Source organism: Biomphalaria glabrata, chromosome 6 (genome assembly GCF_947242115.1).
Source record: "Biomphalaria glabrata chromosome 6, xgBioGlab47.1, whole genome shotgun sequence".
NCBI classification, from domain to species: Eukaryota; Metazoa; Mollusca; class Gastropoda; family Planorbidae; genus Biomphalaria; species Biomphalaria glabrata.
Window position 1 is genome coordinate 7,278,517 of NC_074716.1, and position 16,997 is coordinate 7,295,513.

Genomic DNA, 16,997 nt, shown 5'->3' on the forward strand with positions numbered 1-16,997 from the left:
TATCTCATGTGACACCGCTTGGCCAATCCGCTCCGAGCAGTTCTATTTATAAGTCACGTTGCAGACCTCGCTGTATAGGGTTTGATCATGAATGTTTTGATTCCAGTTTCAGTTCTTTTGCTCAAGATTTCCGACTGATAATCATATTTTATACATGTGATATTCCATACGTGAAATTTAGCCATTTTCTAAATAGTGAATTTAACTTTTACTAACATGGTTTTGTTAAGTACTTTATTTTGAAATGAAGGAGAACAATAACGAAACTAGCATCAGTGCCAACATCAATAGTAACGTCAACATGATGGAACAAACACAGACGGCCACTTCGCCTAAAAAACATTCGTTATTTTGGTTTCGAAAAGGTTTGCGATTACATGACAATCCTGCCCTAAAAGCAGCAGTCGATGGTGCCTCTTCATATCGATGTATTTATATTTTAGATCCATGGTTTGCCGGCGCTTCTCAAGTTGTTATAAACAAATGGAGGTAAGGAAATTTATATGACCTACATTTGAACAATTTAATTTCATAACGGTTATGTCTTACATAACCCGGGCTGCTGGGATACCTACAGTTCCATAGTAGACTATATAGATCTAGATCTATCTAGAATTCTAGATATACTCTAAATCTCGAGATATTTTATAGATCGAGTTCAGAGTAACCCTATTTATTTCGGTGTGTAAATTTTGCCTTTTGTAAAAATAAAAAAATATTATAAATGTCAATTATTCATTAATATCAAATTTATTGTAAGTGTACATTTTATTTCATCTCTAGAGTTGTCTCTAGATTTAGAACTTATACAATCTAATAATGATGTGATGTAGAACCGGAAAAGAATAATTTATAATATAAGAAATTATAATCAATAAATTATTATAATATTAATTTCAAATTTGTCTCATTGTCATTCCCTACTACGGCGATCTTAATCTAGTCTAGATTTTGTAGACAAAGTCGGTGGTCGCTTCTTTGGAAAAATTAACCCAGTAAATTTGTTTTTGCTTAGATCTAAATGGGTTAGATTTTTTTTTTTTTTGTAAGTTGCGGTTTTGATAGATATTATCTCTGTCTGGAATATAGACTAATAGAATGGGGAATAAAATGAAGAAATATAAATTTACATTAATCACTATGCAATATATTATATATACCATAGCATCATGCAATTTTAGAGTATAGCATAGCGTTTCAAAACCTATAAATTACATTAGACAACGTGGTAAGACTTATTATTACTTATTGGTATTTGTTCTAGTAGATGTACATGTAAAGTCTTATTGTGAATTCTGATAGTGATAGGTCACTCGCAACTGGTATCAACTAGAGTAGAAGCTATTTTTATATTAAAACATGCAAAACAATGATCTGTTATTTAAGAATATCAAGAGAACAAATATTTTCATATCAAGGCTACTCTCTTGAGTTGGTTGCTGTGTCAGGGCCCATGTTCTGACATATGTATATATCCTATTTGAATTAGTTTCAGCTCCACTTAATTTTTTCCATAGGGCATTGACGCGGCTCTGACCTTTGTGATGTTGCTAGTTCAGGCTGTCTTGAAGTCAACCAATTACTCTGCAATCGTTTGGGTGTAATTGTCCGGGTGTATTACGTGCAGTTGAACTACAACACAAACAAGAACTGGCACATCTATTTTAACTAGTGAAGAGATGTAGTCGACTCTGATGAACTATTCAACATGTATTTATTATGATAAAAGGGCCACAGTAGAAGTCTCTGTCACTAAACACGTCGTTACCCTGGAATGTTCTATCGCTAACTGATTTTCCGGTCTCTAACCCAACATATCCCAAACGTCACTAGTCCCGTTCAATATGCGTCTACTATGGTGCGTCGCTAAATAACTAAAATAACTAACCTATATAAATAAGGTGTCTAACAGATTCCTCCCCCCCTTGAAAAAAAAATATGTCAATATTTTTCCACTACTGTCAAGTCTTACAAGGGCATTTTCAATTTAAGGGGAAGACCACAAACATAAAATCTTGATCTCTTCATCTTGACATCTTCATCTTGACAGTTCCTCATATTCATGTCAATGTTCATAACAGTTCATAACATTCCAGAATCATCTTCATTGGTACATAGTTCATCATGGAGGAAAATGTGGCATCTTATGGGCACGTCCTATACATCTCAAATGTTCTTCACTGGCAGTAATCTGATAAAATACAATATTTCAAAAAAACAATTATAAACTTTATTTACACATTCAATAAATTTTTTCTTACCACCCTTTTATACGCTTTTGTCCATTTTTCTTTTATACTCACCCTTTTCCATAGAACTAACTTTCGTCAATGATATATGAAATGATTCACACAAAAAAAAATATCCATACTTACTTTTAAATGCTTAACATCAACTTTACTTATCTCCCTTTTCATAACATATAAATGGTGTCAATATATTAATATATATTACATAATCAATATAATCATAGTTTATTTACAAAACTGTTTCACTTCAATGTCATTCTAGACAATAAATCAGCTACAATATTCACAGCTCCACTAATAGCTTTCACTTCAAATTTATACTCCTGTAGTGCTAAGAACCATCTATAAACACGACTGTTTTTCATGCTCTTTTGTTGTATATACTGAATAGGTTTATGATCAGTTAATAATATGAATTTCCTTCCTATTAAATAGCTCTCTAGCTTAGTAATTACCCATATTACAGCTAAGGCTTCTCTTTCAATGACACTATATTTTTTCTCTGCCTCTGACAATTTTCTACTTACATATAATATAGGATGTAAGTTATCATAGTTCTGCATTAAACAACCACCAATAGCATTACCAGATGCATCAGTTGTGACATAAAATATTTTGTCTTTATCAGGTAGTCTTAATATTAGTTCATGACTAAAAACATCTTTAATTCTGTCAATAGCTTTCACACATTCCTCATTACAGACTACTTTTTGAGGTTTTCCTTTTTTAAGTAAGTCATTTAATGGATTCACTATTTCTGCTAAGTTCTTTATAAACTTTCTGTAATAATTTACTATTCCCAATATGCTTTTAATTTGTCTTTTTGTTGTAGGTATTTCAATATTAAGTACTTTCTTTATGTTATCTTCAATAGGGCTAATCATGTTGTTATTTACTTTATGTCCTAAGAAAATTATTTCCTCCAATCCTATTTCTACTTTTTCTGCTTGAATTGTAAGTCCACTTTCTTTTATTATTTTGAATACTTCTTTTACATCTACCAAATGTTCCTCCCAACTATTATTAAAAATACATATGTCATCCAAATAGCAAATAACATTTTCTTTGTTTCCAATTATCATGTTCATCATTCTATTAAATGTGGCAGGTGCATTTACTAATCCAAAACTCATATAATTCCATTGAAAAATACCATATGGTGTCACAAATGCTGTGTAAGGTTTAGCATTTTCTGTTAAAGGTATTTGCCAATAACCTTTAGTTAAATCTAATTTAGTAAAAAATTTTGCTCCATTTAATTTATGTAAAATATCCTCTATATTTGGCATTGGATATGGGTCAAATTCTGTGATGTTGTTAAGTTTCCTATAATCAATACATAACCTTATATCTCCATTCTTCTTTTTGGCTATCACAATTGGTGAAGCATAAGGAGATGTTGATGGCTCAATTATACCTGATTCTAGTAAATTGTCTATTTCTTTCTTTACTTTGTCTTGTAAATGTAGCGGTATTCTATATGGCTTAAGCTTGATAGGTTTTGAGTCTGTTACTTTAATGTCATGTTTAATAATATTAGTTTTTCCTGGTATGCTGGAAAAAATTTCTTTGTATTCATGTATTATTTTAGTTATATCTTTTGACTTTTCCTTAGTTAAATTATTAAGATTAATCTTTTGCCAAGTTTGATTCTCTTTTGTTTCTATTACAGGTATTTCCTTAATATCATTTTCATTGTGATTTTCATTTGTTATTATCATCAAACATTCTTCTCTTTCTGAAAATGTATTTTCTATTTCCTCCTGAATGTTTTGTATCAACTCATCTTCTCTATCATGATACAGTTTCAAATTATTTATGTGATATGTTTTAACTTTCCCATTTATTTCAATTTGATAATTCACATCACTAATTTGCTTTATCACCTTAAATGGACCTTTCCATTGTTTACCAATTTTATTTTTCAGGTCATTTATCAATATTAATACATTGTTTCCTACTTCTAGTGTTTTCAATTGTCTTTTCTTATTTAGATTCTCATGAGCACTTTGTTTGTACTTCTTATTGTTGTTATATGCTTGAGTCCATATTTCTTTCAATTCTGTTGTGATTGTTGTTTCACTGTCATTATTTAATTTATTCTCATTGCTTATTAGATTTTCTTTAAAAACATCTAATTCATCTCTGGGTTTTCTTCCATGTATTATTTCATATGGTGAAAATTGTGTTGCTTCATGGATGTTGTTTCTATGAGCAAATAGTACATAGTTAATGTAATGATCCCACTTGTTCTGATTATTCTGAATTATCTTTGTTAGTGATCTTTTTAATGATCCACCATATCGTTCACATAAACCGTTACTCTCCGGGTGGTAAACCGAAGAGTATATGTGTTGTATATTGTATTGTTTAGTCCATTTCTTAAATTGTTCTGACTTAAACTGAGATCCCTGATCACTCAATATAATTTTAGGTATACCATGTCTTGTAATTACTTTTTGAGTTATGGCATTAATGATATTCTCTGCACTTGTATTTGATAATGGGATTGCCTCTGGGTATCTACTAAACATGTCTATTACTGTTAGAATGTATTTGTTATTATTTTCAGTTTGAATTAAAGGACCTATTAAATCAATAGATACTTTCTGAAATGGTGCTGTAGGTTCATCCATTTCTTGAATAGGTGCTTTATTCACTAGACTTTTGTTAGATCTCTTTTGACATATGTCACATGAGTTTATGTATTTGTTGATTGTTGCTTTCATTTTGGGCCAAAATACTTGTTTTGACAAATTCCTATAACATTTCTTTACTCCCCTATGTGCTGCTAAATTATTATCATGTGTCATGATTAAAACATCTTTCCAATATTTCTGTGGTAAGACAAGTTGTTTTATTTTCTTGTTATCATTACTTGTTTGTCTAAACAATATTTTATTCTCTATACAAAATTTCTCCATTGGATTATTATTGTTTTTATCTGATATTCTTGAATAAATTTTCCCAATAATATTGTCATTCATTTGTTCTAATGCAAATGTGGGTGTTGTTTCTTTTTCACTTTGAGATATTTGTGTTTCAAGACTATTTTGTGTTTCATTTTCTATCTCTTTTTCCTTAACATCTGTATTTTCTATTTGTATTACATTACTGGTTTGTTTTTCTTTATCATTACTAATTACATTTATTGTATTTTCCTGTTTCTCATCTTTTTTATCCATTGATCTTGTTATTATCATACTTGTTATATTTTGTGTTTCTATGTTTTCATGATTTTGTCTTATGTTTTTGTATTTGTTTTGCCAGTCTTCTAATTCTTTTCTTGAACATTCTTTAACTCCTTTTATGTTTCCTACTAACATATCATATCTCATTTCTGGTATTGCAATGCCATCACAATAACCAGTGAAAAATGGGGTTTCAATGTATACCCTTATAGCTTTAAATTCCCTTACGGTGTCATCTGCTAATTCTACTTTCCTAGTAAACCCTTTATACCAATGAGGTTTGACAAATTTAGTTTTTACTGCCAAAGTGTTACAACCTGAATCCCTGATTAATTCCACCGGAATTCTATCTACAAACCCTGGGTACACTGCAAAATTGTTCCTATTTCCTTCCATGAAATATATCCTATCTGTACCTTTGTTTTTGTATTCCCTACTGTAACTTCTATTTCTATAATTTCCCCTGTCATTCCTATCTCTACTCCTATATCTACTGTTATTTTGTTCATTGTGTCTATTTCTACTTCCAGACCTACTATTCCCTCTTCTACAGTTAGCTGCTATATGACCTTTTCCTTGACATTTAAAACAAGTTATTTCACTATATTTTCTATTTCCACTATTTGATCTGTTTCTATTTCTACTTCTATCAACATTTTCTTTGGTGTATCCTATTAAATCTACTTTGCTCTTATCCCTATCAGAAAATGGTTTATTTGGATAGGCATTTTTGTATACTCTCATTATTTCTGTTATTTCATCTATAGTTTTTGGGTTTCTTTCTTTAATAAAAGATTGTAACTGAGGATCACATTTATTTACAAAGTTGTCCACTAGAATAAAATTTTTTAATCCCTCATAAGAGTTATTCACTTTTTCTAATTTTACCCACTTATTGAAGAAATCCTTTTCCATATTAATGGTAGTTTGGGGTTCTATTTCTAATGATGGTATATTGTCAAAATATTTCTTTCTAAAAGTTGTAGCATTATGACCATAGGCATTCAATAATTCTCTTTTTAAAACTTGATAACTATCATCAATATGATGGTCATGATTTTGGCATATTGTTAGAGCTTGACCATGAACAAAGTCTATCAGTATTTCAGACCATTCTTCTTCAGGCATATTAAATGTAGACATTTTTGCCTCATATCTTTTCAGGAAATCACCAATGTCATCCTTCTGTTCATCAAAACTTTGTATTTTTCTCTTTAGCCATGTCTGTGAATTAGGGTTGTCTCTTTGAGTGGTATAATTATTTGAGTTATTTGTGTTATTTCCTTGTTCAGTTTGGGCTCTGGCTTGTGCTGCATCCAATCTCATCTTCTCCATTTTAGCTTCATGTTCTCTAATTTTTTCTCTCTCCTTGTCTTGCCTATCTTGGTCCTCTTTTTGTTTCTCATATTCTTCCTTTCTGATCCTTTCTTGCCTCTCTATCTCTTGTCTTTGATGTTCTTCTTGTCTTTCTATCTCTTCTTTTTCCCTTCTTATTTTATCTTGACGTTCCATTTCTTCCCTCACAACTTGCTGTACATAAGCGGCTAAGTCTTTTCCTTTTAACTCCATGGCCTTTCCATCCTGCATAGCTGTTTCCTTAACCTCCTTAAGGTCCACATATGATGATGTAGCCATTGTGTTTTATATTTTATATATATTTTTCCTTAGCCTATATTGGTTATGGCTATACTTTAAAAGTTTTTACACACTTTTATACCAGTTTTAAGTGTTATGTCTCTATCTATAGATTTAGTAAATGTGTAAATCTAGTCTGAGTTATTATGGTTATATTCAAATCTGTATATTAGGTCCAGTATTACACACAAATTTAAATCTAGTATATTATAGTATGTATAATAATACTATTTAGATCTATAGTTATCAAGAGCACTATGACTTTTAGATCTAGTATGAATAACTATGATCAATTTTAAAATCTGGTATGACTGAAGTCACAGTGAAGTGTCTTAGAGTAAATTCAAGGACTGTCTAGAGTCTAGATCTAGAGTAGATTATGGTTCTATTTAACCATACGAAACAAATATGTGTATACAGTGTCAAATATATCTTCAACAAGATATATATATCTAGAATGTACTACCTTCATTCATCTTCAACTTAATAATATTTCAAAGTAGAGTCTAGATAATTAAATTGTACCAAAGAGATGTACAACAATTTGCAGATCTAAATTTAGCCAGACGACAGTGTTTGACTACATAGCCAGTTTCGGCATTATTCTCATGGCAAAATCATATTTGATTTTAACCGCTCAAACTAAAATTATTTTAGTCTGATTCACAGTAAAAGAATCCTACCCGCACTTTCTATCATTAAGTGAAAAAAAAATACAGATCTAATTAAATTAATAAAAATAAATAATTTAAAATAATATAAACAAATGAAATAATTAAATGAGACTATCACTATGGGTTGGGATGTGACAATATGGCACACAATGATAACGTCACGAAGTAACCAGGCAACAACGGATATGACGTTTGCACAAACAAAACAAATTACAACCCTAAACGTATAATATAGCTTTTCATCTAAATTACGTCTTCTACCCCGACGGGTTTTAAGGCGCACCACCTGATTTTACTCAGGCTAACGTACCAAATTTAGACAAAATCTATTTCTAAGGGCAATCTAAACATATACTAATAAGAAAAATGGCACTTAGCTTTTGATAAGAAAGATCCCTTTGTTCGGACTCCCGAATATGTTAGATCACAACAAATTCCACTGCCTCTCTTCCAGTTCTGACTCTGTTCTCCGGTGCTACCAGTATCCCACGTAATGCCACAGATGTCCTGATATGCCACAGCAAAATGTTCCAGTTTCTTCGACGACTGTTGATGACCGTATGTGTAGTTCCGACGACCTTGTGTACACAGTTACTGACGAATAGGTTAACGGTTCTTCTGGCGATGACTTGACTTGTGTAGACGACTACTGACAAATAACAGTCTCTTGACGACAACTTGATCTGGACGACTGACGAATAACGAATTTCTTGACGATGACTTGATCTGGGCTGACGAATAACGGCTTTCTTGACGATGACTTGATCTGGGCTGACGAATAACGGTTCTCTAAAATAGTTCACTGCTTCTGCTGCTACTCTGGTAGTACGACGAAGTTTGCTGTTGTACTCTGCTTCACTAGACCAAACTGTCCAATGTAGACTAGGTGAGACCAAGGTCACCTCCGACGACGTTCCGTTATACGACTAACGGTTTTCAACGAGATTAAGTGGATGTAGCTGTTTCCACAACTGCAATATCAACAAGTCTAGATATGGTCTAGACCGACGAATACTAGATATATCAATGTTCAGTACTGATAAAGATTACTTCACTAACCTTCCAAAGGTTAAACACAGTGACCGTTATAAACGTGGCAAGCAACCGGTTCAATGAGCAAACTGCTCCACAAGAATCTCTCCAAGGGTAAGACGACAGAGCGATTTCGATTTAGTTAGCTACCAAACTTGTAGTACTCACAATACTTCTGACAGCGGGTAAACTGTCCTTCTCGAAACTGACGAGGTAAAACTTGATACTCAATGTGGCTCCTATGACGAAGAAAAAATATGTCCAACAGGTTCACTAACGATCTCTCACCCGTTATGAATGAACGGTTTCTCTGGCTGTAGGTCGATTCAGCATATGAAGATCAGGCGTTGCGATGATTACGGTCCTGACGAAGGTCACCCTGAGTTAACGGCTCGTTGAACGTGCGATCAAACAGGCGATGACTGTATGTAGATCTAGAACAAAGTCACTCTGCGATACTGCTGTGTTCAGCCGTACTCCGATGAAATCTTATATCTTCGAGTGCACGACCCTCACCTGAGTAAACGTTCTGCTTCGAAGTCCGGTTCGATGTTCAGCTTCATCAGGGGTCCGGCTTCGAGGTTCGGTTCGATGTTCGGCTTCAACAGGGGTCCGGCTTCGAGGTTCGGGGTCGCCACTGTGATGTTGCTAGTTCAGGCTGTCTTGAAGTCAACCAATTACTCTGCAATCGTTTGGGTGTAATTGTCCGGGTGTATTACGTGCAGTTGAACTACAACACAAACAAGAACTGGCACATCTATTTTAACTAGTGAAGAGATGTAGTCGACTCTGATGAACTATTCAACATGTATTTATTATGATAAAAGGGCCACAGTAGAAGTCTCTGTCACTAAACACGTCGTTACCCTGGAATGTTCTATCGCTAACTGATTTTCCGGTCTCTAACCCAACATATCCCAAACGTCACTAGTCCCGTTCAATATGCGTCTACTATGGTGCGTCGCTAAATAACTAAAATAACTAACCTATATAAATAAGGTGTCTAACACCTTTCAGGGATAATTTGTCAAATTGTAATTAACGCTGTGTGCTAGATAATATAGAAAATTGTGACGGCCATTTGCGAAATTCATGTAGTGTATACGTCTATCCTTTGGAGAAACTATGCTGGTGTAGCTTGAAATCCTGTTCATAGGCAGAATACTCGCTGGCATTGTCTTGATGAAGCAAACGGCTCTTAGCTTGGTGGGGGTGTGATCCTTGAGGCTGTACAAGTCCTTCTTAAAGTATAGCTCTCACTTTCCACATTCTTCTAGGCTTTCGTCTTTTTGTGCTCTTACCATCATTTTTTGTCTACCTTCCCCTTCTCTTGCCCTGAATACTTTCCCTTGCCCTGAATTGTTTCCTTTCCTTTGCCCTGAATTGTTTCCTTTCCCTTGCCCTGAATACTTTCCCTTGCCCTGAATTGTTTCCTTTCCCTTGCCCTGAATTGTTTCCTTTCCCTTGCCCTGAATACTTTCCCTTGCCCTGAATTGTTTCCTTTCCCTTGCCCTGAATTGTTTCCTTTCCCTTGCCCTGAATACTTTCCCTTGCCCTGAATACTTTCCCTTGCCCTGAATTGTTTCCTTTCCCTTGCCCTGAATACTTTCCCTTGCCCTGAATACTTTCCCTTGCCCTGAATTGTTTCCTTTCCCTTGCCCTGAATACTTTCCCTTGCCCTGAATTGTTTCCTTTCCCTTGCCCTGAATTGTTTCCTTTCCCTTGCCCTGAATACTTTCCCTTGCCCTGAATACTTTCCCTTGCCCTGAATTGTTTCCTTTCCCTTGCCCTGAATACTTTCCCTTGCCCTGAATACTTTCCCTTGCCCTGAATACTTTCCCTTGCCCTGAATTGTTTCCTTTCCCTTGCCCTGAATACTTTCCCTTGCCCTGAATTGTTTCCTTTCCCTTGCCCTGAATTGTTTCCTTTCCCTTGCCCTGAATACTTTCCCTTGCCCTGAATACTTTCCCTTGCCCTGAATACTTTCCCTTGCCCTGAATACTTTCCCTTGCCCTGAATTGTTTCCTTTCCCTTGCCCTGAATTGTTTCCTTTCCCTTGCCCTGAATACTTTCCCTTGCCCTGAATACTTTCCCTTGCCCTGAATACTTTCCCTTGCCCTGAATTGTTTCCTTTCCCTTGCCTGAATACTTTCCCTTGCCCTGAATACTTTCCCTTGCCCTGAATACTTTCCCTTGCCCTGAATTGTTTCCTTTCCCTTGCCCTGAATACTTTCCCTTGCCCTGAATACTTTCCCTTGCCCTGAATTGTTTCCTTTCCCTTGCCCTGAATTGTTTCCTTTCCCTTGCCCTGAATACTTTCCCTTGCCCTGAATACTTTCCCTTGCCCTGAATTGTTTCCTTTCCCTTGCCTGAATACTTTCCCTTGCCCTGAATTGTTTCCTTTCCCTTGCCCTGAATTGTTTCCTTTCCCTTGCCCTGAATACTTTCCCTTGCCCTGAATACTTTCCCTTGCCCTGAATTGTTTCCTTTCCCTTGCCCTGAATACTTTCCCTTGCCCTGAATACTTTCCCTTGCCCTGAATTGTTTCCTTTCCCTTGCCCTGAATACTTTCCCTTGCCCTGAATACTTTGTTTCCTTTCCCTTGCCCTGGTCTTTCCACCTTTTTCTTTGCCGTTTACTTGCCTTATATCCTAATTAACTATGGTGTAAACGCGTTGGTAACTCAAAACTGTTTTAGATTGACCTGAATGGCTAGCACTTCTTTCTATAGTTTTCTCTCTCCCCCCCCCCCCCCCTCCCGGTCAGGTAAGAGTTTTTATTTTTAATCAATTAAAAGGCATAGGTTGACATTTTTGACGAAACAAAATGTAGAAGCTTCAACTTGTGCTTTTAAACGACCAAATTACAGCAGTTCTCTTGACTGGTTTCTTCATAACTCAAAAGTATTCCGTTTGAACCGCATTCTATATATTTGAATTGGCTGGTGTAAAGAATCATGATGCTACAAACGCAATTTAAAACCGAAAATCTTTGCCGAGTACACGGTTCATTTCGAGTTCCGTGTTACTTTCAAGTTGTGGTCAATGAAAACATCTTTGTGTCGAAGTAGTAGCGTTGGGGTTTTTTGTTGTCATCATTTTGGTAAGGCTCAATGTACAGTGTTTCTCAAACTGGGTCCGCGAGACGACCGAATGGGGTCCACAGAAAGATGAACGTTTTACGCAATTAAAATTAAAAGACAGTTGATTCGATCGGATAACTTGAATAATAAATCAACTCGTCCTGTTTGATATGTCTAGTACGTACTATCCTAGGACGACCATTCTTCACCTGAATGGACCCGACTGAGTGAGAATACTCACTTGAAATATCCACAAGCGAAAAACTTAAAACCAAGATTTCATCAAGAATACCACCAAATCTGTATAGCGGGTTGATTGTACAGAAGTCCGTCGTCTTGCTTGGTACGACGTGGACTCATTGCCGTCATGAATCTTATCACAAATGAAAGAAACCGACTGGAAATGTGTGCTCTTTGGGCCGAGTATAAATGCTCTCATAAAATCTTATGAACTTCATCCAAGTCATTTTTTTAAAATTAAATTTAAACCAAAGTTATCTGATCAAACATTCCTTTAACAAAATGTTTAGTTTTTTTTAGATTTTTTATTTTTTTTATGCTTGTATAATGCGCATTTATGTGGCTTTTTCTTTTAGGGGTCAGTGGGAAAATTTTTACTACAAAAGGAGGTCCCGGGTCAAAAAAGTGTAGGAACCTCTGGTCTAGCACAAGTATCACTATACGTAGTTATAATAATTTGTTATTGTTATAGTATTTATTTAGTGTTTATAAAAAGCTATAAATATATATTTGCTATGATAAATGGTACACCTTTATTTTTAACTAACTTCCATTCATTATTAAAATAAGACACGTATATTCGATATTCTTGACAAAAGTACATTTAAATTATACTTCCTTGGTTAAGAAAAAAATGTTACCGTTATGCAAGCAGGAATAATCAATAAGGAAAAGACCACTCCTGTCTATGAAGAAATGGGTTGCCGGTCTTAGCCCTGCTCACACTATTGATGTGTAGGAAGCATGCCATTTTGGTACATTTAGGCTATTTTCGTAGTTAGTGATTTTTATATGGTTACTGAGTGTTGTTGATCCCGCCAACACAAGGGCATGGGTGTAGACTAGAAAATTGTAAAACATACAACTTCGACATAAATAAACCAAATATTGAAACTTAAAATCTTTCATCCATTAGTGGATCTATTCTATACAATCGTGTATTCGTGGTTTTATAGTTCACCATATATGCCATTTTGTATCCCAAGAATACTTTTTTTTTTTTACAATACCTCTATTCAAGTCGCAACTTCGTGGAGGAACCTCAGTGGGTGGACGCGATTCTCAAAAACGGCTCTGACGATTTTCCTAAAACACTAGGTTTACATCGCTGAGAAAAGAATTACCAGCTCTTTGGCCACGCTGGGAAAAACCCTAGTTTGATCTTTAAAATTTTTTCAAAGTAAAAAAAATAAATTTAACATTTGGCTAGAGAACTAGATCTAGATCCATCTTCGGTTCTGAAAGGACTATCGCGATTGAGAGTTTTCAAATGCAAGACATTGTTTGTTTCAAGAGTTGAATAGATTAATGTCCGTCTTCTACGTCTAGATCTAGAGGCCTATCATTGGAATATTATATAGAGTGGTAGATCTATACCTTCACTTAACCAGGGCTCTTTCTCGGGGGGGGGGGAGTAGTAAAAAATGTTCCATTATCGTTCTATAAGCTGTATAAAGGAGATATTGCCTTTTCAACAAATATATTTAATGTTTTTCTTCTTGTGCTGTAACTGTTTGTTTTTTTTCAAAGCCAGCTAAATAGTTCAGCTATATGAAATCGATAATCGGAAACTTATGCTTCAGTGATAGAAGGAAGTTATTTTTGCTTAGAGCAGTGTTTCCCAAACTTGTGACATGTGTGTACCCCTTTTATAAGTTTTGTAACGCTAAATACACCTCCCAAATGTACTTGTATGAGAAGAATGAAATCGCTTATGCTGTGATGATAGATCACAGAATTCGGTGCCCTGGTTGTTAATTTTAATACGAGATGGTGTTCCAAGGCAAGATGCTTTCCAGAACTTTTTCAGTTGAAACCGGATAGGCCTACACGTATTTGTTATCAGAAGAATGGTAAAGTACACGCCGAAGGTTTATTCTTTAAGACTCCATCTAAAACCAATTCCAACAAGTGCTCTTCGTCCGCATTCGACAAACCTTCTGGAATGGATGTTGTGTGTTAATGTCAGATCATACATCATCACACAACTGTAACATCAATACATCATCACACAACTGTAACATCAATACATCATCAAAAAAATCTAACATCAATACATCACCAAAAAAAAAAATCTAACATCAATACATCATCACACAAATCTAACATCAATACATCATCACACAAATCTAACATCAATACATCATCACACAAATCTAACATCAATACATCATCACACAACTGTAACATCAATACATCATCAAAAAAATCTAACATCAATACATCACCAAAAAAAAAAATCTAACATCAATACATCATCACACAAATCTAACATCAATACATCATCACACAAATCTAACATCAATACATCATCACACAAATCTAACATCAATACATCATCACACAAATCTGACATCATTACATCATCACACACAATCTAACATCAATACATCATCACACAAATCTAACAATACATCATCACAAATCTAACATCAATACATCATCACACAAATCTAACATCAATACATCATCACACAACTCAACGCTTCTTTTTCAATCCATGTTTGGTAATATATTTAACTTATTAATTGTGATAATGGAATGACGTTGTAGCTGGGAAATCCTGGGATCATTCGACAAACCTGACCAACTGGACACGCTATATGTCTATTTTGGTAACAGTGGATTTATAGACTACTATACTCTATAGTGTATACGATACTAACCGATAATATCGGGGATTTCGTTACTAATGAATAAACTCAGGGTCTCTTTAAAGATTAACGCACACTTCTATAAGGCTACACGCGCCTTTATGTTGTTTGTTAATTTCTTGGTGTCTGTAAACTCCAGGAGGGCATATAAACGAATGATCATTACGTAAACTGTGGCTCGTATTACATAGTCAAGTCTGTAAAGATCTTTCATAAAAGTTAAGGTCAATGCCGAGCACACTAACGTTCATTCAAAGTGACCTGTTTGACGCACACAACGGCCCATTTAAGTACCTGCTCTTCCCATACAGCCAGTCCGCCCCTGTATAATAAAGGCGACAGTCCTGAGCACATACCACGTGACCATGCAGCCACCCATAGTTCGCAATATACATTCATTTGGAAAAGGGGTTGGGGTAATGTATACTACCTATACACTAGTATAGTAATGTGAAAAAAACATACAGGTAGATAAACTTGAAAACACTGTTCGATAGTGTCGACCCTGGGAAGGTACTGGGCTTTGTCTAGGAGGTGGGGTTGTCTACGAAGATTTGATTTGTGAAATTGTGAAAAAAATAATATTTACATAAGATTTTTACTAAATTATTAAATTTTCACTACCTTTACTATTTTAACTGTGAATAGACCCTGTTTTTAATAACTTAACTAAATAAAATTTAGAGCTTTTGATATGAAGGGAGAGTAACCTTTTTAGGGATTACGGGCACGACATGGCCTAAAGTGTGCCGATGTGCCAAAAAACTCAAAACTCAACTCAAACTCACCCAGGTTGATCCCAAACAGAAAGGTTAGCTATGAAATAGTTTTGTTTTGTAGACTGTATCACTTTTTAAATCTTGGCGTTTATCCTTTTCCTATAAAAAAAAAATATTCTTACCATATCGCTACAAGATAGCGCTAGGCTTAGCTATTTCCTTACTAAATATACTTTTCCGAATAGTGTATCTCACAAAGATAAATACATAACAACATATTTCGGACTACCTTCAAAATTGTAGTTCAAATCTAACGGAACAATTTTGTGTACTCACCTCACGTAACCATGGAAGCAGACACGGAAACACGAATTTCAGTTCTTACACAGGGAGGGGAACGTGGAGAGGGGGTTGGGGAGATCTTTAAAATTCATGCCACTTTTCATTAGTCTACTTAGTAGCCAAGTTATTTCTAGTGCCCCCCCCCCCAAACCTTGCCAACATTTCAGCTGTATGTTTGTCAAGAGGAATAGTGAATTTGTTGCGCCTTTTTTTTTCCAAGGACGTTCTTAACGCACTGTATGTGTGTGTGTGTGTGTGTGTGTGTGTGTGTGTTTATGGTAAAAAAAGAGTGAAGAGCGAGTCGGGCATCACAGGACTGCATGTGTTAATGAGTTAATTATTGAGATTCCACTCAGCCATGCAGGTGTTAATTGAGCGGTAACTCTTTGAGCACTAACCCACGCATCAACTCTTTCTCACAGCCTGCATTTGACCAAATGGTGTTAAGTACTCACCAGAACACAAAAATATCATGTAGGTTTGAAGAAACAAGGACCCACTTGGCTCCATCGCCAGTTCAATTGTGGTACATGTATGGTGGACTTCATGCCACTTAATGTAAAACATGGCCAATGTAAAGAGATTTATTAGTGGTGTTGTTGTGCAGGGCCGGACACGGAGGCGAAGTGAATTTCAGATGGCCCCGAATGAACTTTTAATAAGTAAAAAGAAACAGCAATATATATATCTATCTATCTCACTATCCAGGCTCTCTGCAAATTGCACCAAACGACACCACCAACTTAAAGAACTTGACAACTCTGGGCTTGAAAATAACGTAATAGTTTAATGTCAGTAAATAACAGCCAATACTGTACAATTGGCAGCAAGTAACACAAGACTGTACAAATATCTCTCCGCCGTATCAACTCTTGCACTGGTCTCTCTGTCTCGTCTCGGACTTGTACTGAGCCGTTGTAACGAACTGTAGATCGGGAAATTGTGACTGCCTGGTCTCTGATACCTTCGCTCTTTATATAGGGTCCCTGCTGGCCTTCTCGAACCGGACAGAACGCCGCTCGACGTTTCCAGGTGATCAGATGACTACAACTCTCGTGACGCTCCTGAGCTCTGTTCACGTCGGCGATCCTTCCCGAACTGTCCTGTTGACACTCGACTCGGCTGACAGTTGTAACTCGTCACGGTTGACCGCTCGTCTAGCGCTGGCCTGGGGCGATT

General features: G+C 35.6%; 1 protein-coding gene and 1 long non-coding RNA gene across 2 annotated transcripts in view; one reads left to right on the top strand and one right to left on the bottom strand.

Annotated features, from left to right (window-relative positions):
- Positions 1-47: 47 nt before the first annotated feature.
- The window catches only part of LOC106066275 (cryptochrome-1-like), a 43,857-nt gene continuing 26,907 nt past the window's right edge, over positions 48-16,997 (top strand). Inside the window, exon 1 of the mRNA XM_056034243.1 lies at positions 48-489. Coding sequence (XP_055890218.1) covers positions 245-489 — 245 coding nt within the window. The 5' untranslated portion in view covers positions 48-244. The remainder of the gene's footprint in view (positions 490-16,997) is intronic.
- On the bottom strand, positions 1,515-10,929 carry LOC129927027 (uncharacterized). The gene is made up of 2 exons (XR_008778743.1): positions 7,542-10,929; positions 1,515-2,191 (listed from the first exon to the last, which is right to left on the bottom strand). It is a non-coding gene; the product is annotated as an uncharacterized LOC129927027 (long non-coding RNA).